This window comes from Sciurus vulgaris (genome assembly GCF_902686455.1).
Source record: "Sciurus vulgaris genome assembly, chromosome: 1".
Classification (NCBI taxonomy): Eukaryota; Metazoa; Chordata; class Mammalia; order Rodentia; family Sciuridae; genus Sciurus; species Sciurus vulgaris.
Window position 1 is genome coordinate 142,761,134 of NC_136461.1, and position 23,559 is coordinate 142,784,692.

The 23,559-nt window shown below is 34.5% G+C and overlaps 1 protein-coding gene and 1 long non-coding RNA gene across 4 annotated transcripts in view; one reads left to right on the plus strand and one right to left on the minus strand.

Moving 5' to 3' along the window:
- The window catches only part of MTFR1 (mitochondrial fission regulator 1), a 41,747-nt gene that overhangs the window by 9,438 nt on the left and 8,750 nt on the right, over positions 1–23,559 (plus strand). For 2 of the 3 annotated variants that reach the window (XM_079104265.1, XM_079104264.1), the window contains exons 2-4: positions 5,971–6,114; positions 12,208–12,306; positions 21,877–21,992. In XM_079104265.1, the coding sequence (XP_078960391.1) occupies positions 6,049–6,114; positions 12,208–12,306; positions 21,877–21,992 (281 nt within the window). In that variant the 5' untranslated portion in view covers positions 5,971–6,048. Of the gene's footprint in view, positions 1–5,970; positions 6,115–11,423; positions 11,504–12,207; positions 12,307–21,876; positions 21,993–23,559 lie in introns of those variants that run through there. The other variant, XM_079104266.1, reaches the window with a different exon arrangement.
- On the minus strand, positions 4,447–5,963 carry LOC306641454. Its single transcript, XR_013758156.1, has 2 exons — positions 4,849–5,963; positions 4,447–4,745 (listed from the first exon to the last, which is right to left on the minus strand). It is a non-coding gene; the product is annotated as an uncharacterized lncRNA (long non-coding RNA).

Below are 23,559 nucleotides of genomic sequence, written 5' to 3' on the forward strand. Positions count from 1 at the left end.
GGATTTGGATTTGGAATGTCCCCCAAAGTCTTCTGTGTTTGGAGATGGGGCTTTTAAGAAATGATTGGATCATGAGGGCTTTAACCTCATGAATGGATTAATCCTTTGATAGTTGAATGGAATACTGGGAAGTGGGAACTAGTTGGTGGAAATAGGTCATTGGGAGTGTGCCTAGAAGGGTTTATCTTCTCCCTGGCCCCTTCTCTCATTCTTTTCGGTTCCTGGCTGCCATGAGCTGAGCCTCTTTACTCCATCATAATTTTCTGCCTGTCCTTGGACAGTGGAGCCAGCCAGCCATGGACTGAAATATATTAAAACTGAGACAAAATAAATACTTGCTCCTATAAGTTGTTTTTCTCAGGTATTTGTCGTAGCAATGAAAAGCAGACTAGCACAAATACAAAGGATAGCAAAGAATAGAGGCCAAATCATAAAGGATCCAGTTTGGTTTTGAGAAAAATGGAAAGGGGAGGGCAAAATTGGGTCACAGTCAAATTAGTGGATTTTTACAATAATGAAGGCATAGAATAAGTAAGGATAATGAAGATAGAATCTGATATATTTAGGAGAAAAAATTGAACTCGATTGATTATAGAATATGAAAGAGAAGGAATAACTGGCAATATGAATGCTATTTTCCTCAGAGAACACTTGAACAACATATATGGGAGTAAAGGAGTTCAATTTTGGATTACGTTGAGATGGGAGAAACTAGGAGAGAGCAAGTGTGTTTGAAGTTAATAGAGAATTTATGCAATGTAGGACATTTCTGATGTAAGATCTGTGAAGTGAGGAGGTGGAATCCTGAGCATTTGATTGGAAGGACTGGAGAGTCTAGGGGAATAACTACGATGCAGATAAATGTGTGGCATGTGGAATGGCAAGACATTGAGGGATTTTCCTTCAGCTGACTTCTCTGTTATCAAGTGGTATGCTTGATTATCTGCTGAGAAATAATGAAGAGTTGGATAGATTTGGTTAATGTCTTAGTTCATTTTCTTCATTTTTTTACAGGGGGATACTGGGGATTAAGCTAAGATGTTATACAAATGAGCTGCATCCCCAACCCTTTTTAAATTTCTTATTTTGAGACAGGATCTTGTTAAATTGCTAAAGCCGGCCTCAAAATTAGCATCCTCCAAAGTCACTGGGATTACAGGTGTTACACAGTGCCAGGGTCTTAGTCCATTTTCTGCTGCTATATAGCAAAATATCTGAGATTGGATAATTTATAAAGAACAGAAATTTATGTTTCTTATGTTTGTGAGACTGGAAAGTTCAAGACTATGGCACCAGCATCCAGCAGGGGTCTTCATGCTGCATCTTCCCATGGTAGAAGGTGAAAGGGTAAGATAGCACATGAAAGAGAGAACTCAAGAGGGGGCTTAACTTGTCTTTTTTGTCAGAAACCCACGTCGGCAATAACTCACTCCCACGATATTGACGTTAGTCCATTCATGTGGGCAGAGCCTTCATGACCTAATCACCTCTTAAAGGCCGCATCTCTCAACACTATTGCATTGGGATTAGGTTTCCAACACAAGAACATTAAGCCACATCAGATCACCTGGATATAGTTTGAAATAACTCCTCTAGAGAATGCAGAAAGGGGAAGAATAAGAAAATAAACCTTTCCTAGAATGCTAGGCAGCAATGAGGGCCCATGGTAGATGCCCTGGGTTCCATCTCCAGCACCACCCATACACAAAAGGTTGAGGATTTTTGTTTTGTAAAAATGAAATCATACTTTCTGTGTTACTCTTATATAGCAGGGATATACTTTCATATCAGCACATAGACTGTAATTTACTTTAAATAGCTGAATAATATTTTATGCCATAATTTAGTTAATATTGTTTTATTAACGTGCATTTAAATTCCGGTTTTGTGCATATAAAAAGCACTACAGAAATAGTACATATGTCGTTAGATATTAATGTTTTCATTTCTGAGAGAAATTGCTGAAAGTTATATAACTTGGTCAAAGGCTATACGTATTTTTAAAACTTACTTGAAGTATATCTTGATAAGTTTTCACAAAGTCAACACATTTGAGCCTCTCTTACCAAGAAATAGAACATTACCAGCACTCCAGAAGTTCTTTTCGTGTCTTTTTTATCAGTCATAACCCATTTCCAAATATAATAAAATATAAAAGACAGCAACCCTAATCTATGATTAGCTTAAAGTTTTGCTGTTTTACATCTTTCTAAAAGTGGGTTTGTATACTACTCTCCTTGGGTGCATCATCTGTATGAATACTAAAATCACCCAGCACTAGCAAGAATGTAAGATATATTTATTGACTTACTAGTGCTAATCAAGTCAATGTGCAGAAGTCCTTTTAGGAAAGGACTTGGAGTGAAGGCTCAACAAAAATCACAGCTGAATGATGATGAGAGACTTAAGTGCCCTTTAGTAACAACCACAATGAGAGGGCAGTTGGTATTAAAGCAGCATCTCAAAGGAAAGTTTTGCCCCCCCCTCCATGGAGGTATAATTTGCATACAACAAAATTCACTCTTGTTAGTGAACATTTATGATGAACATAGCCATGTAGTTACTACCACACTCAAGATAAGATTGGTTTCATATTCCTGAAAATGCCCTTTGCTTCCTTTGTCAAGCCATCCCTCCACTGGCAGCCCTGAGTGACTATGAACCTGTTTTCTCTCCCTTTAGTTTAATCCCTGCCTTTGAGGCAGGAATTATTAAAAGATAGGAGGCAAATAATTGATGAGAAACAGTATTGACATCAAGTTAAGGGAAAAACAAGCAGAAACCCCTTTGAGAAGGCTATAGCTTGGGAGAAGCAGTATTACAAAGGTAAGTCAAGTTTCAGTTAAAGGAAATGGGCCAGGAGTTACAGTGGTGATTGAGTATGTTGGGATGTTCACCTCCAAATAGGGTTCCAGAGCACAGTGGAGAATCTGGTAGGTAAGGGTAGCAGTAAGAGACCAAAATATGACTTCCCTTATGTATTTCACAAGGATCATTAACTTTCTTGAAATTTTCTTTTCTTTTTTTTTTTTTAGTGACAGTACAACTAATTTTTCTACTGCCTCTTTTTCTCAGTGCTTTTTATTTTTTGTTTGTTCTACATTATTTCCTCAACTTTCGGCTGACTTCTCTTTGGTCTCGTGAATTAATTCCTTTCATCTTATTTTTCTAAACTAGGGTTCACTAACTAATCTCTAGCCTAGATTTTAGGAATTATGTTTCTTTCTGGCAAGTAATAATTTTTAGATTTTTTTTTTTTTTTAAAGAAATATCTGTGATAGTTAATTTTATGTGAATGCTATGTTGGGCTAAGGGATACACAGATTGCTGGTAAACCATTATTTCTGGGTGTGTTTGTGAGGGTGTTCTAGAAAAGATTTGTATTTAATCTGTGCACTAAGAAGGTCCGTTCATACTAATGTGGAACAAAAAGGCACAGCAAATTTGCTCGCTACTTGGATGTCCCCATCCTTAAAGAAGGCCCTTGCAGATAAGTAAAGGATAAAGACCAAAGGGTGAGAGGCAGGGAGGGAGGGGGGAAGTGCTAGAAAGTGATATTGGCCAAATTACATTATTATATTGTGTGCTTGTATGAATATGTAACAGCAAGTCCCATCAATATGTACAGCTGTAATGTACCAATAAAATGTGGGAAAAAATAGGATGATATTGGGGGGAAAGGCCCTCGCAAAGGCCTTCAGATTCAGAGTAGAACAATATCATGAGCTCACTTGTCCCTCAAGTTTGCACATGGCAGATTATGGAATTTCCTAACTTCCAATAATTGAATCAGTCTCTCAAAATAAATCTCTTTGTATGTTGTCAATATATGTTCTGTTGTTAAAGATCCCTAATGCAATACTCATTTAATAAAACAAGCAAAATTTGTACATAGATATTTATATAGCATTTTAATTTATAATTGTTAAGATTCAGAAGCAAACAGGATGTCCATTGGTAGATGAATGGATAAACTGTAGTATATCCAGATAATGAAATATTACTCAACAATAAAAGGAAATGAGCTATTAAACCACAAAAAAAAAAAAAAAAAAACATGGAGGAACCTTAAATACACCTTACTCAGTAAAAGAAGCCAATCTGAAAAGGCTACATACTAGATTCCAACTATATGACATTCTGGAAAAAGCAAAACTATGCAGACAATAAAATAGGAGGGTTTTACATCTCACATGAAATCCTTTGACCTTGCCTAGTTTTTTGTCAACCATTTCCATTTTTTTGTTATTTTTGGTTCTTTGCTCTTTTCATTTCCATTGACTCTCAGATGTGATTCATTTATATAATCAATAATGATCTTGATGACATTAAAATGTCTCTTCAACTAATTCTGTCAGTCTGAAGATAATTACTTTGTTCATAGTCACCAGTTGGTAGGTGTATAAGGGTATATAGGTTCTAGCCCAGAGCCGTAACACTTCACGCTTTTTCTTTTTTCTTTCTTTTTTTTTTTTTTTTTGGTACTGGAAATTGAATCCAGGGGTGCTCTACTATTGAGCTACACTTGTAGTCCTTTTTATTTGTTACTCTGAGACAGGAGCTCACTAAGTTGCTGAGGCTGCCCTTGAACCTGTGATCTTCTGGCCTCAGCTTCCCAAATAAGGGATTACAGGCAGATGCCTCTGCACCCTGCAATACTTTACTATTTTATGTTATTACTTTGAGAATATTAACATATGGAAAGTTGAGTAGGATCATGTATGACAAAATCAAAACAGAAAACACTCAGAATTTCAAATAATTTCCTCACTACTACTCCTTTTGGAAGTAGTATGATAATAGCTTAAAAAGCCAAATTTTGATCTCAATTTCTGGATTGAATCCCACCTTTGCCCCTTTGAAGATAATTTGATGTATTCCTTCATAAGGTAAAATGTGTATACATTTCTTCTTAGTTTTTCAAAGGATCAATTTAGTTTAAATTTTGTCACATTTAACAAACTTTCTAAACTATCCTACATATTGAGTCAAACTCTACTTTGTGGTTTCAAGGCTTATTTAATCTGATTGCTATTTGTTTTTCTCCAATATAAGCTCTTAGCTCAGGTTCTCATATAAATTTGCATCCCGTATTCATTCTTGTATTCCTGGCTTCCCCACTGCTGTTCATTTTTGCCCACAGTGCTCAATTGTCTTTTCCACTCTTCTGTTATTAGGTTACAGCTCCTCTTTTCAGTTAATTTTCATCCAGTGCTGGCATATTTGTGGCACTTTTCTCTCCCTATTCTCTGTAATTACAAAGTTCTTCTCAAAGTGTGGACCACAAACTGCTATTGGTCCATGATGAGATAAGGAGATTACATTTAAATGTAAATTAACTATCACAAAAGCACCCTGCTCTGTTCAGTTGTGTTTTGTTTTTCTGGGTTTTGTTGTTGTTTTTGTTTTAATACGATATTTCCTTAATGAGGAAGAACTGCTTTGATTTATATTCTGTTCAAACTCTATCTCATTTGCAGACTAATACTTTGACTAAATTCACATGATGCAAGTTAACATTTGAAATCTCTGTAGTGTATGATGGGGCTTGGGATTGGGGGCGGGGGGGCAGGATGAGTTGAAAGTTCCAGTGAGTATAAAAGGATTTTCGCCAGTTTTGACCATATTGCATCTGAATCCTGTTCCTGGAATTCCTGTCTTCCTAATTTTTGGTAGCAAGCAAAACCTGTTTATTATGGCAGGCACTTGCTTTTCCAGCATCTTTTTTGCTAGGATACATGAGCTTTAGACTTGCTAAGCAGTTTCCACAGTATCTGTGACACAGAAAAGGAAGAAGGATGTGGACTCTGTTCTGTCAGTGGTGGCCATAGCAGGTGTAGTATGTCTTTCTAGAACGAATTTTCCTGCTGTAAGTTTTAAAATGTCTTAGGCTTACTCTGTAAAGCAAGTTGTAGACAGTAGAAATTCTGAATAATAATTCATTTCAGTATCTGCATTTAAAAATTTCAGTGTGCTTTAATGGACAATGTACTGCTATGTATGCCTGAAGTACTTGAAATGCAAATTTGGGACAACTTTACCATCTAAATGCTTGGCTGGATTAAGCGCCTGATGAGGATGGTTTTTCAACAAGTTGGAGTAAGCATGCAATCGGTGAGTGCTCAAAATTCTTTTTTAAGATGCAGACATTTAGATATTTTAAGAATTTTTCTGAGAAAATTAGATAAGTTCTATACAAGATCAATATTTGAATTCAATATTTATGTAATGTTTAATTTGCCTACTTTTTAAATAATAGAAAATCTTTTCCCAGCATCCTGAGTAAGGGAATAACTTTCTAGGTTATGTGGAAAACTTAATTACTTGTATTCATGTGATCATTAACAGCAATGAGTTTGTTACTAGTGAGGGAAAGGCTTAAATATACAGAGAAATCATTGAATAAAATGTAGAATCACAGTTGATAACTTATTGTAGGATTATTAATATTGAATTCTGTTATGTCATTTATCAGAGTAAAAGGTAAGTCATGTCTCCTAAAATATAGCAACTTTAATGAGGAAGAAAAAATTTTAGTATATTATGATCATTCTGTTCTACAGATATTAGTTCTTGACCTATTTTATAAATATTTTCTACTGATACATAAATTTTATTCAGATTCACTATGAAGTTATGAGAGCAATTGTGCCAAGCACATTTTGTAGAATACTTGTTTCCTATTTTCAAATTCAATGTTTTAGTTCTGTGACATGGTACTAAGTTTTGTTAAAGACATAGTTAGGTTACCTCATTTGAATATAGGTCTTCTAGTATACTTTTCATTTTTTTGTTTTTACTTTGTGTCTGAATTTTGAACCTCTCTAACTCCCCAAGGCTACATCTATTTGGAGGTAAAAGGCAGAGAACCAATTTAAATCACCTTTTTTTTTTTTTTTTGTAGCTGCATGGTTTTGAAATTATTAGCTTGAGGATAAACAATAGGAAAGTAAGTTACTGATGTTTTCATCTTTTTCAGATACATGTTTTCATGTTTTATACATATTTTTATCACTTTTATACCACCATTTGGCTACATATAATAGATTAACATTTTAGTACTTACACTAAAAGAGTTTCGATTTCCTCTTGCTTCCAGAAAGAAGGAAAGCTTTTGTTATTTCTAATTCCCAAAAAAGTAAAGCATTTTGATTTCTATTTGCTTGTTATTTTAATGAGAAATACAGTTTAGTGGCAAGATTGTTGGTCCTGGATTTAAACAAACCTGGATCTGAAATTTCTCTCTGCTGGTTCTTCTCTTCATCTACAAAATAGGAATAAGAAGAATTGCTAACTGGAGAGTAGGCCTGTGGATTAAATGACAGCGTATGTAAAGCACCTAGTACAATGTGTTTATAGTGTAGTTACATTCAATAATAAAAAGCTTCCTGGTTTGCCTTTGTTCCCCACTTCTCCCATCTCATCAGACTGATGTGACTCAAGCTTATTCAGGCCACTTACAGATCTGTTAAGCACAAGTGACACATTTTGTTGAACTTTTTCATTTTAAGTTGTAAAATGGATGTCTTTCATCAGAGAATGGACTAACTCAAAATATTGTAATTATAACTAAGGGCTCTTCCTATTAATAGAAGATGAGCAGGATCTTTTTTTTGTGTGTGTGTGTGTTGAGACTAAAAATATATAATTATCAGAAATTGCTAAGATTTTGAGGGGCGGGTAATGGCCTCCTGTTAAAGATTCAGAATACAAAAGTGTAGTATACCAAGATTTCTCTGTTGGGCATCTAAAGAGAAACTTGCTCAGCTCCACCTGTGTGTGTATGTGTGTGTGTGTGTGTCTGTCTATATATATATTTTAATGTGTTGAGACTAATATAACATTATCAACTTTAATCAGTTTGCTGAAAATCTGTATAAACAACTTTTTTTTTTTTTTTTTTTTGGCAGTACTGGGGATCGAACTCAGGGCCTTGTGCTTGCAAGGCAAGCACTCTACCAGCTGAGCTATCTCCCCAGCCCTAAACTTTTTTCCCTGAGATAAAGCATTTTGTTTTTTGGAGATTTTTTATATATAATATGAATCCAATTTTGTTCCAACTTCCTTCCTCTTTTTAGTCTGCTTTGCTACCTCTTATAATAGAAGGGGAAAAAAGACTAAATGTTTATTAAAGACTTTATAAATACCTGAACCCCACTTAATGCTCATGGACTCATGAAGCAGATATTGTCCCCATTTTATAGATGAGAAGATGGAAAGTCAATACTTCAATCTGCTTATACAGGCAATAAAATCAGTAGAACCTGCCTTTAAAGTCAGGTCTTTGTGCTACCATGGCTCAAAATTTCTCTTTACCGTCCTCCATTTTGCCTCCACTTTGTTGTGTCCAGATTTTTTTCTCAACGTATTATTATATTTATAATCCCTAAGCAAAAACATTTTTAAACTAGAGAATAATAGTGTGAAGCTAATGTGATTCTTATTAACCTTAGTAGGTTATGATAGAAAATATGTTATAGCAAATACCTACTTTGTATTAGCAAAATAATAATACATGAGAATTATGCCTTTGTTTTGCTTTTGTTCTTTGGTGGACCAATGTGAATGTGATTAGTAGTTTAGAGTAGGGAAGAAGAGAACTGAGAGAAGCCTTAATCTTCAGTAGGGATTTTGAAATTATTAAAAAGAGTTTTTTCACTCCATTCTTCCCCCTCCCAACACAGTGGGGTCCCTTGGAATATGAGTTTATATTTTGTTGGATCACAGGCTTCTTAAAAATATGATCAATGACATGAACCATTTTCTCAGAAAAATGTTATATACATATATACATTTGTACATGTGTACATGAATACATGAATCAAATTATATCAGTTTATCTAAAAATATATATTCACTTAGAATTTATAGTTTCTTTTGCTAAATATTCTCTCTTAAGTAACAATATAAGTTAGACTCGTTTATAACAAATGAATTGCCACATAAAACTTGAGTACAGTTATCACAGATGAGACAGATGATAGCTTCAGATTCTAGGCTCACACATCAACACTTCTACAATAGCATTTCACAATGTTAAAAAAGAATAAATTGCTTTCCTGTTGTCATCCTCCTCCTTGCTGTCATCACTTTCCAACACTGTTGCTAAATGTTATGGACTGTCATTACTAGACACAGACATGCACACATATACACACATACACAGACTCATTAGATTATTTATAAAGTTTTTATAGATAAAGCACAGTTTTTCTGTTTAGTTCTTAAGGGAATTGAATTCATATTTCTCAATGAGATCAAATTATCTAGTAATGACAGTTTTTTCCCTGACTCTCTCTTAAATCTGAAGAAATATTAATGACAGTTTATCTTTAGAAGGAGCATACCCTTCTCCAAACCAGTATACTGACAAGACACAGTTCAGCCACAAGGTAGGGTAGGAGATGCACTTGGGTCATGCAGCCTCCCAGTGCACAGATGGTGACTTTTCAGTACCATCTGTTCACTGTTTCTTCACAGCCATTTATAATTTCTCTCCTTCCAGGAGGACTGATTTAAAAAAAAAAAAAAAAAAAAAAAGAATAGAAAAAAAGTACCAAGACCTAGTTTTAGAGTATTCCTAGAAGTGATCTGCTTTTTTCCCTTATTTTTTTCTACCATCCCCTTACTTTAGTCTAGGCTCTTCTTTCTACTTGTCTAGTCATTAGCTTACACAGACTCTTGCTACATATTTCTTGGTGGTAAGTACTATGCATTTCACAATTAACAAAAGAACATTATGTTAGACTACTATGTATGCTTGAAAAAATAATCACATAAAGCAATCTGTTCTTTTTCCTTCCTTTGTCTTTGCAGATGAAACCAAAATAGTCTACATATTCCTTATAATTAAAAACTGAATCATTGGCCACTTCTCTTCTAGAAAGCACCTGGTATTCTTTTCTTTTGCTGTTAAAGAGATGGAAAGATAATAATTGAAACTTAGCCCTGCAGCATGTATCATGAAGAATGCTAAAAGCTGGCAGAAACAATAGTTCCTGACCTTGGCAAATCCTTTCTAAATTTTTCTTTGTGAGCTTTTTGACCTCTTCATCTCCAGGCAAGATCTTTATTTCCTGGAGAGGAGGAAGATTGACTTTAGACTATGTAATTGTCACATTGTGATGCACAGATAGCATTCCAATTCTCTTACATCATATAAGAGTTTTGATTTGTGACTAAATACAAGATTCAAAAAGAAATCACCAAATGGTGGTGCTACCATTGCTCTATGGATTTATTTTTAAAAGACCAAGAGCTATTAAAATGTATAAGGTAAAATGTTTGCTTAAATACTGTGCAGTTTAGAATCACTTGCCCATGTTCTGTTTTTGAGATAGTGGCTTTTATGTTGATTTTGTAGAACTGTGAGATTTCCCATTTCCTTCTAGTCAGGGGTTTTTCCATATCTTAGTCCTATCGTCATCATTGTCATTGTCACTATTATTTTTGTACTGGGGATATAACCCAGGAATGCTTCATCACTGAGCACTCTTTAAAATTATTCTTTATTTTGAGCCAGGGTCTTGATAAGTTGCTTAGGGCCCCACTGAGTTGCCCAGGCTGACTTTGAACTTGTGATCCTCCTTCCTCAGCCTCCTGAGCCACTAAGTATTAGAGAATATAGGCATGTGCCACAATGCCTGGCAGTCCTCACATTATTAAAACTTTATATAACAATACTCTTAACAATAATACTCTGCATGATTATTGCGAATGATATTTTGCTCTAGACTTCAGAGTAACTTTGTCTCTTAAACTCTTTGTATAATGGTCATATTTTAATACTGGTATCTTCCTATCATTCTACTTATGAAATTCTAATATATATCTTTTTTATTTATATTTATATTTCCAAAGAAAATAGTTTTTGTTGGTTATCAAAACCAACAGTGTAGATCATAGTATTTTCTGGAACTCTACTAGGTAAGTCCATGAAACCTTAAATATATAAGATAAAAATAATATAATAACTGAGGCAGATGTCAGGAGTTATATGTGTATCCTCAAGACCCTCACTTTGACTTATGTTAAATTGGATTTGACTGCTAAAATTTAAGAAATCAAATTGCTTCTGTGCTCATTTTTTAAGTTGTACATGATGCTTTTAGAATGGTCTGAGGTTCAGTCTGGATCAGGTGTTGGAGCCATCAAAGTTTTCAATGACCAGTTGCCCCGTCATACTGTTTATATTGGAGTAATTTCATTCTTTAAACTATAATAGCCATGGAAGGACCTTAAAAGGGGGATGATGTCCATTATCCTCTCTATACTTAGTTGATTTGGTATTATTTATTCAGCCTTTATGGTTCAATTGAAAGTTAAGATTTGGAGAAATAAGTATAATAGTTATGTTATTCTCATTCTTTTCTTTTATGATTGCTTTTAATAGCATACTACCTTTCTTTACCTCTTCTGTCCAGGCTTTCAGGTGTAGCACTCAAAACAGATGGATAGTTTTTCTCTTTAAAGAAAGATGATATACTGGGGGAGAAGTTTCAAGGTACAATTTGTAATGATTTAATACCCTATCTGTGTGTTTTTTTTTTTTTTGTTTGTTTGCTTTTTGCCTTAGGGGTTTTGTTTTTGTTTCTGCTTTAAGCATAGCATAATGTCCTATGTACATTTTTTTTTTTCATCAGAGAACTTCTCATTATGGCTACCACTAGCTCATTTAGCACCTTTATGCAAATTAAAGACAAGAACATGTGGTGTTGAGGGAGCAGTGTGACTGCTCTCCTTTGGTCAGGTGCTCTTGTGCAGCAAGTAACATGCATGGCACCCATTGACATTCTAAGCTTTGTACTAATTTGGACTTGTTTTGAAAAGTTCATCACAGCTAAAGTAACTTGTATATTTTTAAATTTATTTTATTAAAATTCTAAAAGTAAAAATATAGAAGAGGTAAAATAGTATCTTCTTTGCAGAAAATCAGGTTTTTAATTAAAATATAGTATTATTTAAAAGTTACTAGTCTTTTATTTTTATATAATGCCCTGCATTAAACTTTGCCTTTAATAATAGCAAGCTATATATACATAATCTTTATTTTGAATTGAGAAATATGAGCTTATTTCCCATAACATTTAGAGCTTTCTGATGCCATAATTAATGTGTTAGTATGTCATGCAGTTAGTACTCCAGTGTTTTCTATTAACAATTCTTAAAGTCTTATAATTAAACTTTTGTTCTTTCCTACTTCCACAGGTACTTTGGTCTGGAAAACCATATGGTTCATCTCGAAGTATTGTAAGGAAAATTGGTACTAACTTATCTCTGATTCAGTGTCCAAGAGTTCAATTTCAGGTACTATGTTTTACATATTTCAGATGTTAATAAGTACATCAGAAATATAAATAAGTAAGATGGTTAAAAGTACTTTGTTGTGTTTGAACCTTTTCCCTATTGATGTCACTGTCCTTAAAATAAGAGGATTAACAACCAAAGTAGTTTTTCTAATTTAAGTTCCTCTGTGAAGTGATTATTCAAGATCTTTAAGACATTTATCCTTCTTAAAAATACTTAGGTGTGCCAGGCACGGTGGTGCATGACTGTAATTCCAGTGGCTCTGGAGGCTGAGTTAGGAGGATTGCAAGCTCAAAGCCAGCCTCAACAAAAGCAAGGTGTTAAACAGCTCGGTGAGACTCTATCTCCAAGTAAAATACAAAATAGGGCTGGGGATGTGGATCAGTGGTCAAGTGCCCCTGAGTTCAATCCCCAGTACCCCCCCAAAGTGGGGATGATCTGGGGTATGTGGTTCTTTGGTTAAGTGCCCCTGGGATCATTCTCTGGTACCAACAAACAAGCAAACAACCAAATGTATGTGAAGGTATAGAAGACTATGATAGGCTATTATTATTATATAGTCTATAACATAGACTAATAGGCAATTGCCATTTCCCACGTGACTTCATACATAGGCATTCAGTTGCTTAAGATACCACCATTATTTTCTTGTATTACCTTTCTTCTTTGGACAACTATCCTGTTCCCCTATTTTGTTTTTAGATATGTCTGTGGAAACCTTATAAGTTGCTTTTTTCATCATTGATTTCAAACTCAGCATTAAATATAGAATTCGTTGCCTTGGCAATGGCAGTATTAAAACAAAAAGATAACTGTAGCTTTCTGAACAGGGTAGTAGGATAAACCCTAAATTAGGAGTGGTCTTTCTTTTGTATTTGCAGTGACCAAGATTGAACCTGCTAGGCCAGTGCTGTACCTCTGAACTATATCCCCAGTCTTTAGGAGTACTGTTGAATGCTCAAGTATTAGTACTTTCTTGCCGTGCCAAAGCAGGAACAATTCTACTCTTTGCTTGGAGATATTACTGTTTTTTCTGATGTGCATTTGTTCTTTATTGTTTTTATAATATTAGACTTATATAGCATAGCTTTGTTTTTATTTTTCAGTAATTCTGTCTGAAAATAATACGATAAAGCATTTTGATTCAACATTTAATAACAAAGTTTAACATCTCTATACCAGAAGCATGTGGAGATTTGGAAGATATATTAACTCATCATCCAGAAACTTAAAAATGCCCCCTTCATATCATATTCATAGGTCAGAAAGAGGTGTGAATTTGTTTCTAAGTGTAGCATTTAGTTTTTGTTCAGATTGGCTAACAGTGTTGTTCATTGCCATATTCATAATACTTCTTACAAACTGACTGGCTAAACTTTTGTATATCAGTCCCCAAACTCACAGATTGGAACTTAAAAGTAATTTTTATCAAACTCTAGACTTTTTTTTTTTTTTTTAAATAATCAAAATGAAGAAATCTGTGGAATTAAGTATCATAATTTCTCAGAGTTCAGTACATTTAGACACAAATTGCTGTTGCCTCATTTGCCAACTTCTTCAGATAACTAGTGTAATAACTGAAGCTTGTTAACTTTTTTCTGATTGCTCAGTTCTATTAAAATTTTCTTTCTGGGGCAATTGATATAACTTAGTGGTAAACTGCTTGTCTAATACACTGTGAGATACTGTGTTCCAACCTCAGCACCACCAAATTAAAAAAAAAAAAATTAAAAATTTTATCTATGTAATTGTTGCTGAAAGCTCAGTTCTTGTCCCCAATGCCAGTCAAATAATGAGGACATAGTTTTGAGACAAAGGAAGGAGGGTTTATTGCTTTGCTAGCAAAGGAGGAACATTGGGGACTCCTCTCCCAAAGGCTGTGATTCTGCCCATCTGCAGGAACAGGGGCTTTTTTTTTTTTTTTTTTTTTTTTTTTGTGCTGGGGATTTGAACCCAGGGCCTTGTGCTTACAAGGCAAGCACTCAACCAACTGAGCTATATCCCCAGCCCCGGAACAGGGGCTTTTTAAAGAGGTGATTCAAAGGCTACATTCCACATGTTCTCTGTTGGAGTTACAATTCACTTGTTCATTTGGGAGATAGTCATTTCTGAGATCTTCTGGTACCATCCCCAAAGTCTGGATTACTTTGTTCCTATGGTAAATTTGTATTCTAGGACAGATACACCTGCCTAACATGGGAAGAAAGGTAATCCTGTTTCCCCTGAGATTAGGGAGGGAGAGAGGAAGAGAAAGAAACATGTCCATTTTAAAATAAGTTGCTAGTGGCAGAGCAGCAAGGGTTACATTCAGAGCATAAAGTAGACCACTGTTACATAACCTCCTAGTTGCACAACTTGCTTTAGCATTTGTGTTCATGTAACTGGAGACATATAAAAGGACATGAGATATCAAATATTTTCTGTTGCAATCCAAATCTGCCTTGACAGTGAACCAAAGAGCTATAACCAGGTACATGTATTGGGAGGATTCTTTTTCTCACTGTTCTTATCAGTCACTTAAGAAGGGTATGGTCAGAAAAAGAATGTTAGATTTAGTTCAGGAATTGCATTTGAAAAGAGATTGATTAACATGAGAAGACTGAGTAAGGATCATTAGTGACCTATTTTAATGTACTTGAAGATGCAGATCATTTGTTTAATATCAATGTTGAAGTAAGTTTTTTACCTGCTACTTCGATGTTTTAAGTCTGCTGTTGTTCCTTTGTATCTGTGTTTTCTTTATGACTATCAAAAATAAAAATGTAGAATCTTTAAAAATATAGAGGATTCAATTTTGAGTAATAAAATTGGCAATGCACTTTTGCTATTTTTCAGACTCATTTAGGGGCTAAATGATAAGGAATATATCTGACCTGTCTAGGAGTCCAACACAGGTAAATAGTAATATAGAAAGTCTGGAACTGAGGAACCACTGTGGGGCCCACAAGAGTGGACAGCATTATAATAAGACCATAATCAGGGAACAAAAGTTGAATTGAAATAAACTGAGAATGGGGCATTCATGGGAGCAGTTCAGAGACAGGAATTAGGTTTTCAAAATGAGTCTGCTCACAGTCCTGGGTGATTTCATTGTCTTTTGGAGGATCCATATGAAACTTCTTATTTTTCTTACTCCTGTTGACTTTTACTTCCATTCCTTTCCTAGTACCCACATGATCAGCAACAGCTCAACTCTTTTATTCTCAAACTAGTTGAACCTCTGAAATCTTAAACTTCAGTATAGTCCTTTTAGACCACAACATTCACTGTACCAGCTGACCCAAGTAAGACTTATATATAAATATTAGGCAAGACAGGCATGTTAACTTTGTGTTGTATTAGAGGAGATAGCACATGAAAGCCATGAATTTAATAACTGGTATATAGAGAATGCTTAATAAAAAGGGCTGCTGGTGGTGATTTTGTTGGCATTATTGTTATTGCCACCTTACAGTTACAGAGCAAATTATCGTATTCGATTCTCTGATTTAACTCCCTGATTTTACAGGTTGGATTCTGCATGTTTATAGGGTGACAAATCAGAACACAGACCAATTTAGTTATATGTTCATCCAGTTAATAGGTAAAGTGACTGTTGTGCTGGAAATAAAATGAGGTAATAAATGTAAAAACCATATAACTGGTACTATGTTATTTACTATGTTATGTACTATGTTATTGGAAGATCTGCATATAATCTCATTCTGTACTTCATTTACTGAGTACTAGGAATTAGTTGGTTATATTACACTCTAAACAGAATCTCTAGACTCTTTACATTTACTTTAGTTTAGAAAAAAATAATTTCCCTTATCCTTTATATACTTTTCACATAACATGCATTTCAACTTTGGGTTGCAACTATGTACTTCTGCTTTAAGCATTTTGTATAGATAAAGAGATTAGAAGAAATTTCAGATGTGGAGGGACTTGTAAAAGTGGTAAACTCTAGAGGAGGGGACAAATAGGATGCATAGGTTTTGATTTTCAGTGAACTGGATGCATATTTAAATTATCAAAAGTTTTTAAAAATAAGTATCTATGCATAGGCCTCATTTTTTAATGTAGTAGTATATGTCCTCCCTATCTCCTTGCAGAAATTCTTAGGAAGCTTTTAACACATACAAGACTTAATAACTGACTTTTATACATGTATTTTAAAACTTCTTCAGAAGCTTCTTAAACAGATAAGATTGAGGAGCTGAGGCATGTTATGCATTAGTATCTTGCTAAAGAAAAGTTGTTTTGTTTGTTTTTTACAGTGCTGGGGATTGAACCCAGAGCTTTATCTATGTTGGTCATGTGTTCTACCACTGAGCTACACTCCCAGTCCCTAAAGGAAGGAAGTTTTTTTTTAAAAAACAATAACACATTCCCGTTTGATAGTTGTGAAAATCAGTCACTAAAGTCTAAAGCCTTCTGGGCATGTTTTATGAATTTTAAGTTGTAGGAGTTAAAGAAAAATGTGGAACATAAATGTAGTTTATTAGGGTTTTAAATACTAAAGAAAAAACTTAAAGCACACACAGAAAGTGATCATGGGTACTAACAGATAAGTACTTTAGAATAACCTTGGTGGAGATTTGTCAATGTGATATGGTAGTTTGAAGCTCAACTGAGAGATCTCTGGGTAATTTAACCTGGATTACTTTTTTCTCTCTGGTAACTCTGCCCCAGCCTGTTGTATTTTGAGAAGTAGTTGTTGGAATTGGTGGTGGAGGAGAATGTTCTCTAACAAAACAAGGCATGAATGAGATTCCAAATTCCCAGTAAAGCCTCTATACCATGACTAAATCTGGAAGTTAAAATTATGGTAACTGAACTGGAACAAATTTTATTTTGTAAATAAATAGGGTTATGACCAGTCTGATCATCATGAACCAGCACCTTGGGAAGACACTTTTATTTTATTTTATTTTATTTTTGGTGGTGCTTGGGTTCACACCCAGGTTCTCTCACATGCACAGCAAGTGCTGTACCACTAAGCCATACCCCTACGCCCCAGGTTTTAATCTTATGACTTCTCTTACTTGTAACAGAACAACTCATTAAATACCATCTCTGCTAGGAGCTTCTATAGGATGTGGCGATCTTCTACTGAAGGATCTGCATATGACCTGTTCATTTACTAGTAGACTGAGATTATTTACTATTAGACCATCTTGGCAGAAAATCCTAGTTTTGAGTACCAGTGTGTTTATTTTAGAAAAAGTCAGATGATGACAAAATTATCTCTTCTAATATTTGTACATTTGTACAGTGAGCTGGGTTCTACATCAACCATAGAATGATCAAAGATATTTTTTAAAATTTCATCTGTACAGAACATGTACAGGCACTTTTTTCTTATAATTTTATATGTTATGCAGTATAAACTATTTATATTGTATTAAGTACTATTAGTAATCCAGAGATGATTTATAGTATATGGGAGGTTGTTTTAGGTTTTATGCAAAAACTGTATGGCATTTTATACAAGAGACTCAAGAATTATAGGTTTTTAGTATGGGTGGAGGGGTCCAGGAATCCAATCCCCCATGAGTGATTTGTATTTTAGTTCTAAACATTTTATTATGAATCTATTTTCTTATTATAGTTTTATATTATCAGAATATTTTAGTTACCATAGTAAGATTCCTAAAATAAAATTGAATTTTGAGTAATGCGTTTTTTCAAATGTTAAAGTGAACTTCTTAAAACCAGTAAAAATATAATGCTGCTCTAAATTTTTTCTTCACTTTTTCTTTCTTTTCTACTAACCATAGCTATAATAGGACAGGACCTTCCTGGGAACTATCAGTAAGTCCTTTTCTTTTTCCGACTTCTCAGCAGTCATCCATGCATGTCAGTGATGGTGTCTAACTTCCAAGAAATTTTCACCCTCATTCCTCCTTGCCAGTGCTGACTATATCTTGTCTTGTACTTTACAAATAGATTATTCTGGAAGTTGTCCTTCCCATTTCATGCTTCTGTCACCAGAATGGCCTTTAAAATAATTTTAGAGGGGGTCAGTTTTGTCTTTTGGTTGATTCTGACTTAAATGACGAAACTACTTTAGTGAAGGAAATATGTCAAGTAGAAATGGTACAGATTGATCTTGACAGTATCATTAACCATTTTCATTTCATTGAGCACAGGTATGTATACATGGTATTGTTTCTAAGCATGATTAATGTTTAAATAAGATTGAAAACTAAGTCCTTAGAATAGTTTGTAATTTTTTTTCAAGTTTATGCAAAAAGTAATAGTTCTTGGTTAATGTAGGGAGTACAGATATAAAGTTGAGAAATAAATTTGATCTTTAATTATCATTTAAGAGATCTTTAAAGCGGGTTAATTTATTTATCTTTGAATATATATTCCTAAAGCAGTACTTTGTATCCATTTATGCATGTCAGAAGAAAACAATGTAACACTTTAATGGGAAAGTAAGAAGTCTCCCAGTCAAAATGTCTTATGTATACCTGTCTTTCTATCTGGCAACTGTATGGAACAAGTTTTATTTTCTAAACAAAACAAAGGATTATGATCAGTCTATCACCTCAGGAAGGCACCATTTAGGTTTTTTTTTAATTTTTTTTCAGTTCAGGAGTTTATACCTAGGTCCTTTCCCAAGTACTCTGCCACTGAGCCACATCCATGAGCTCCAAGTTTTAATCTTAAGACTTCCTTCATTTGTAATAAAACAGTTTGTTAAATGCAGTCTCTTCTAGGAGCTTCTGCAGGGTATAGGAACCTTCCTACTAAAGGATCTGCATATTACCCATTTAGAATCTTTTTGTTATAGTGTTACAGGATTATTGAGACATCCTTCTGTTTTCAGTAATGAGGGAGGAACAACCTGATGTGTACGGTGATGCAGTTATGTTACTTAAGTTGTGTAAGAAACTCTTATGCTGAATATCTGTTCAGTTATTGACTTGTTTGGATAAGTTTCTGGAATACATGGGGGAAAGTGTAAAAATCTTTCTGTTGTTCTTTGTATGCTCATAAACCTTAAGAATGTACTTATTGATACTGATACTTTCTCCTCTTTTGATCATAAGTATGTATGTTAGGTAATGATATCAGAATAAATTCACATATTAACAGCTAATGTGTTCAATTAAAATTTTATTCACAGTTGGGCTTGGTGGCACATGCCTATAATCCCAGCCACCGGGAGGCTGAGATGTAGGATCACAAGTTCAAGGACAGCCTCTACAACTTAGTGGGACCCTGTCCAAAATGGCAGGGGAAGAAGGCTGGAGATATAGCTCAGTGGTATAGTGCCCCTGGGATGTTCAACCCCTAGTGCCCCCTCCCCAAACAAAAGTTTATTTAAAATTTTCTTTGAAGTTGTTTTTGGTTATGTGTGTGTGTGTGTATGGTACTGGGGATTGAACCCAGGGGCGCTTAACTACTGAACCACATCCCCAACCCTTTTTATTTTTTATTTTGAGACAGGGTCCCCCTAAATTACCTATGACCTCACTAAATTGCTGAGGCTGGCTTTGAACTTGGGATCTTCCTGCTTCAGTCTCTCGAGTCACTGGGATTACAGATTGTGCCACTGTGCCAGCTAAAAATATTATAAACTTTAAATTACATTAATATTAACTGTTTGCTTTGTATATTTTACATTTAAGGAAGAGGATTTACCAAAGTGTAACTTTCAGATTTCTGATCTGGCAGTGATAACATAAAGAAGGTTTTGAATGGGACTAAGGGTATCCTGTACTTGTTTAGCATATATCCTAGGTTTTACAAAAGTTTGAATAGAGCATGGATCCCAGTATAACGTTTCTGATAAATATGTTAATTAGTAAATCTAGTAAACTTCTTTGCCCTTTTATATTTTTTTTCTTGAATTAAAAGTACAGTGTTTACCCTACATGATGACACATTTTTGTAAGTCTCAGCTACTCAGAAGGCTGAGGCAAGAGGTCCTCAAGTCCGTTGGAGACCAGCTTGTGCAACTTAGTGAGACCCTGTATCAAAACTAACTAAATAAACAAATAAATAAAATAAAGGGCTGAGGATATAGCTTAATGGCCTACCATACTGGAGACCCTGGTTTCAATTCCTAGCACCATCAAAAAAACAAAAAAACCCAAAAAGCTGCAATTTTCTTTTTTGTTTAAACCTTATTCTAATTTCCATAAAGTCTGACATCTATTTGATAACTTTGGTTTAAAATTGTTATTCATTGACCCCTTCTGACTGAGGCTTTATATGGATAACAACCTACATTTATTAATAAACTATCCTTTTTTTTTTTTTTTTTTTTTTTGGTACCTTGGATTGAACCTAGGGGCACTTAACCACCAAGTCAAATCCCCAGCCCTTTTTTATATTTTATTTAGAGACAGGGTCTCGCTAAGTTGCTGAAGCCAGCTTTGAACTTTCAATATTCCCACCTCAGCCTCCTGAGCTGGGATTATAGGAGTGCGCCACACACCTAGCTTAAATCATCTTTATTAAATTAAAAAATTATCTTTTTATTTTTCAAGATAAATTTCAGGATATGTGTGCTTTTTAAAATATATTTATTTTAAAATATTCTTTTCATCATCCATATATTTTTGCTCTTCAATTCCAAATTAAAAATCAAGAGATTTAAGGAGTTGTAACAGGGGTCCACTTCATTCTTTGTACATGACCCTCCTTCCTCTTCCACTATGGCTTACTTTAAAACTGACATGACTTTTTATTTTTGTGGTGGTGGTGTTCTTTTTCTGTTTCTCTTCTCCCTCTCCTCTTCCCTAATCTTGGGGGAAGCAAGATTATCCTTCCCATCCAAGGCAAAATTATCTGTCCTTAAACATATATACCACAGGAATGAAGTAATTCAGACTTTGGAACTGGTGCCAGAAGACCTGAGAAAGGAGTATCTCCTAAGGCTACAAGTGAATTATTCCTCTGACAGGATACAACTTGAGTAGTCTTTGAATCAGCCCTTTAAAAGCCCTGTTTCCCCTAACAGAATCACTATCCCTCACTGTCTCTGGGACAGGAGTTCCCTCCTTGTTGTTTGCTAGCAAAGCAATAAAATTTTTCCTTTTCCTTTACTGTAAACCTTGTTCCCATTATTGGATTGACATTGGGAATAAAAACTGATCTTTCAGAAACTGAGTTTTAAAAATATATTTTGAACACTATCACATTAACAAATAGAGATAATATAACATTATAATAACACTACTGTATTATAGTCATGTAAAAAATTACTGCATTTAGCACAGATTGGTCACTTGTTTTTTCTTAACTTTGTTTCCCCCCATTTACTAAATTTCTTCAGAAAATAAGTGGTTTCTAATGCCTAGAATCTAAAAATGTTTTTTAACATGTTAGGATGAATCAAATTTTAAAAGTTAACCTGTAAAATAAAAATTGGATAAAGTTAAATAGTTTAGAGTTTGTCATGCAATGATATAACTGTGATCCTTTTCATGAAGACCTTTAGTGGAAATGCTAGAAATCTCCCATGTGTTTTTAACACCAAGGTGATGATTTTATTTTTCAGTGAGTAAAAAAATTTAATAACATTTTGGTTCCTAGTGAAGGATTTTCCCTATTTGTAATTTACAGCTTACCAGCCATGCAACAGAATGGAGTCCCAACCACCTGGGAGAGGATGCAGTGGTATCTTTTGCTGATGTTGGATGGGTAGCCACAGAAGGAGGAGAGTGTTCAACAATACTAAGGTTAGTTTGGAAAGGTGTCTTTCCAAACTTTGGTTATATACACAGTATAACATTTGTACTGACATGTTGAAATTAAAGATTATAATCTCTGAGTCCTTTAATAGACATATTGTCATCAAATATTTGATTGCTTTTGGAATAGAAGAACATTAAGAAATACTGAAATATTTTAAGTTAACTTCAATTTGCTCATTCTGTATTAATATATTAATTTCTAATTATGTCTAATTCTTCAAACTCAGTGTTAAATAAGTTTTTTTTTTTTTTTGCAGTGCTGGCATGAACGCAGGGCCTTGCATTAAGCTAGGCATATATTCTACCATTGAGCTATACCCCCAACCAGAATGAAAGTTTTTAGATTCTTGATGCTTAGAAATATTGCAAGTAACTCTTTCCTTATACCAGGATGCTTATAATCTAATGAGGAAGATAAGCATATAGTTGTCTCTTGTCCTTCAGTATCCTGGGGCTTTACCCCTGCATTTCAAAAATCTGTGGATGTGTAGTCCTTTGTATAATGTGGTATAGTATTTGCATATAAACCTATGCACATCCTCTTGTATACTTTAAATCTACATTACTTATAACACCTAATACAATGTAAATGCTGTCTAAATAGTTAGTTATTATGCTGTATGGTTTAGGGAATTATGACAAGAAAACAGTATGTTTAGTACAGACATAATTAAAAATATATGTATTTTCCATCTGTGTTAGTTGAATCTGTGCATGTGGGACCTGTGGATACAGAGGGCTGACTGTATAAAAATCTGTAATATAAAGATAGTGAATAAAGTGAGACTGCAGACTACTAAAGCTCTCCAGCTCAATTTTTCAAATTTGAATATTAACATTAAAATGAAATGTGCTATTTTTAAGAGGAGTATCAGAGAAGACCCTAGCCTGATTCCAGCTTCATAGAAGATAATAAAGAATTAAAAGACTCTGCTTCTAGGGAAGCAGGCTGGCTGGCTCATTGTAACTCTTAGGTAGAGAGTACACCAGGATACTCACTGGATCAGAGCAAGACAGTTTCCTACTCATAGCATGGCAACAATAGGTGTTACTTGTTCCATTTCTAAAATTAATTATTTGACCTGAGACATTAACCGATAATTTACAGGTATAAATGGGGGGGGGGGACCTGCACTTAACGGAGAAATGTTATTCCCAATAAATACACTTTTAGGAAGATTTAAAATACAAAAACCACATAAGGCTTATATTGAACAGAACGTAGAGCAGCTAAATATGGAGATTCCCACTTGTCTTCTGGTCTATAGCCTCTCAACACGCTGTCCATGACCTGCACTGTCCATCCTCTTGTGGATTACCTCCTGCTGTCAGGTTGGCCAGTTGTCTTAATCCAACCACTTGCCCACTTGAAAAGATGAGTCATTTTCTACCCAAGGAGAAGGAACTAAATTATTAACCAGCTTTTTTTCCTCCCTGAATTCTTTTTATTATTTACAGACTGCATTTTGATTTGTTGTACACATCATTTTGTTTCTGTGGTTGTATACAATGTAGATTCATACCATTCGTGTAATCATACATGTACATAGGG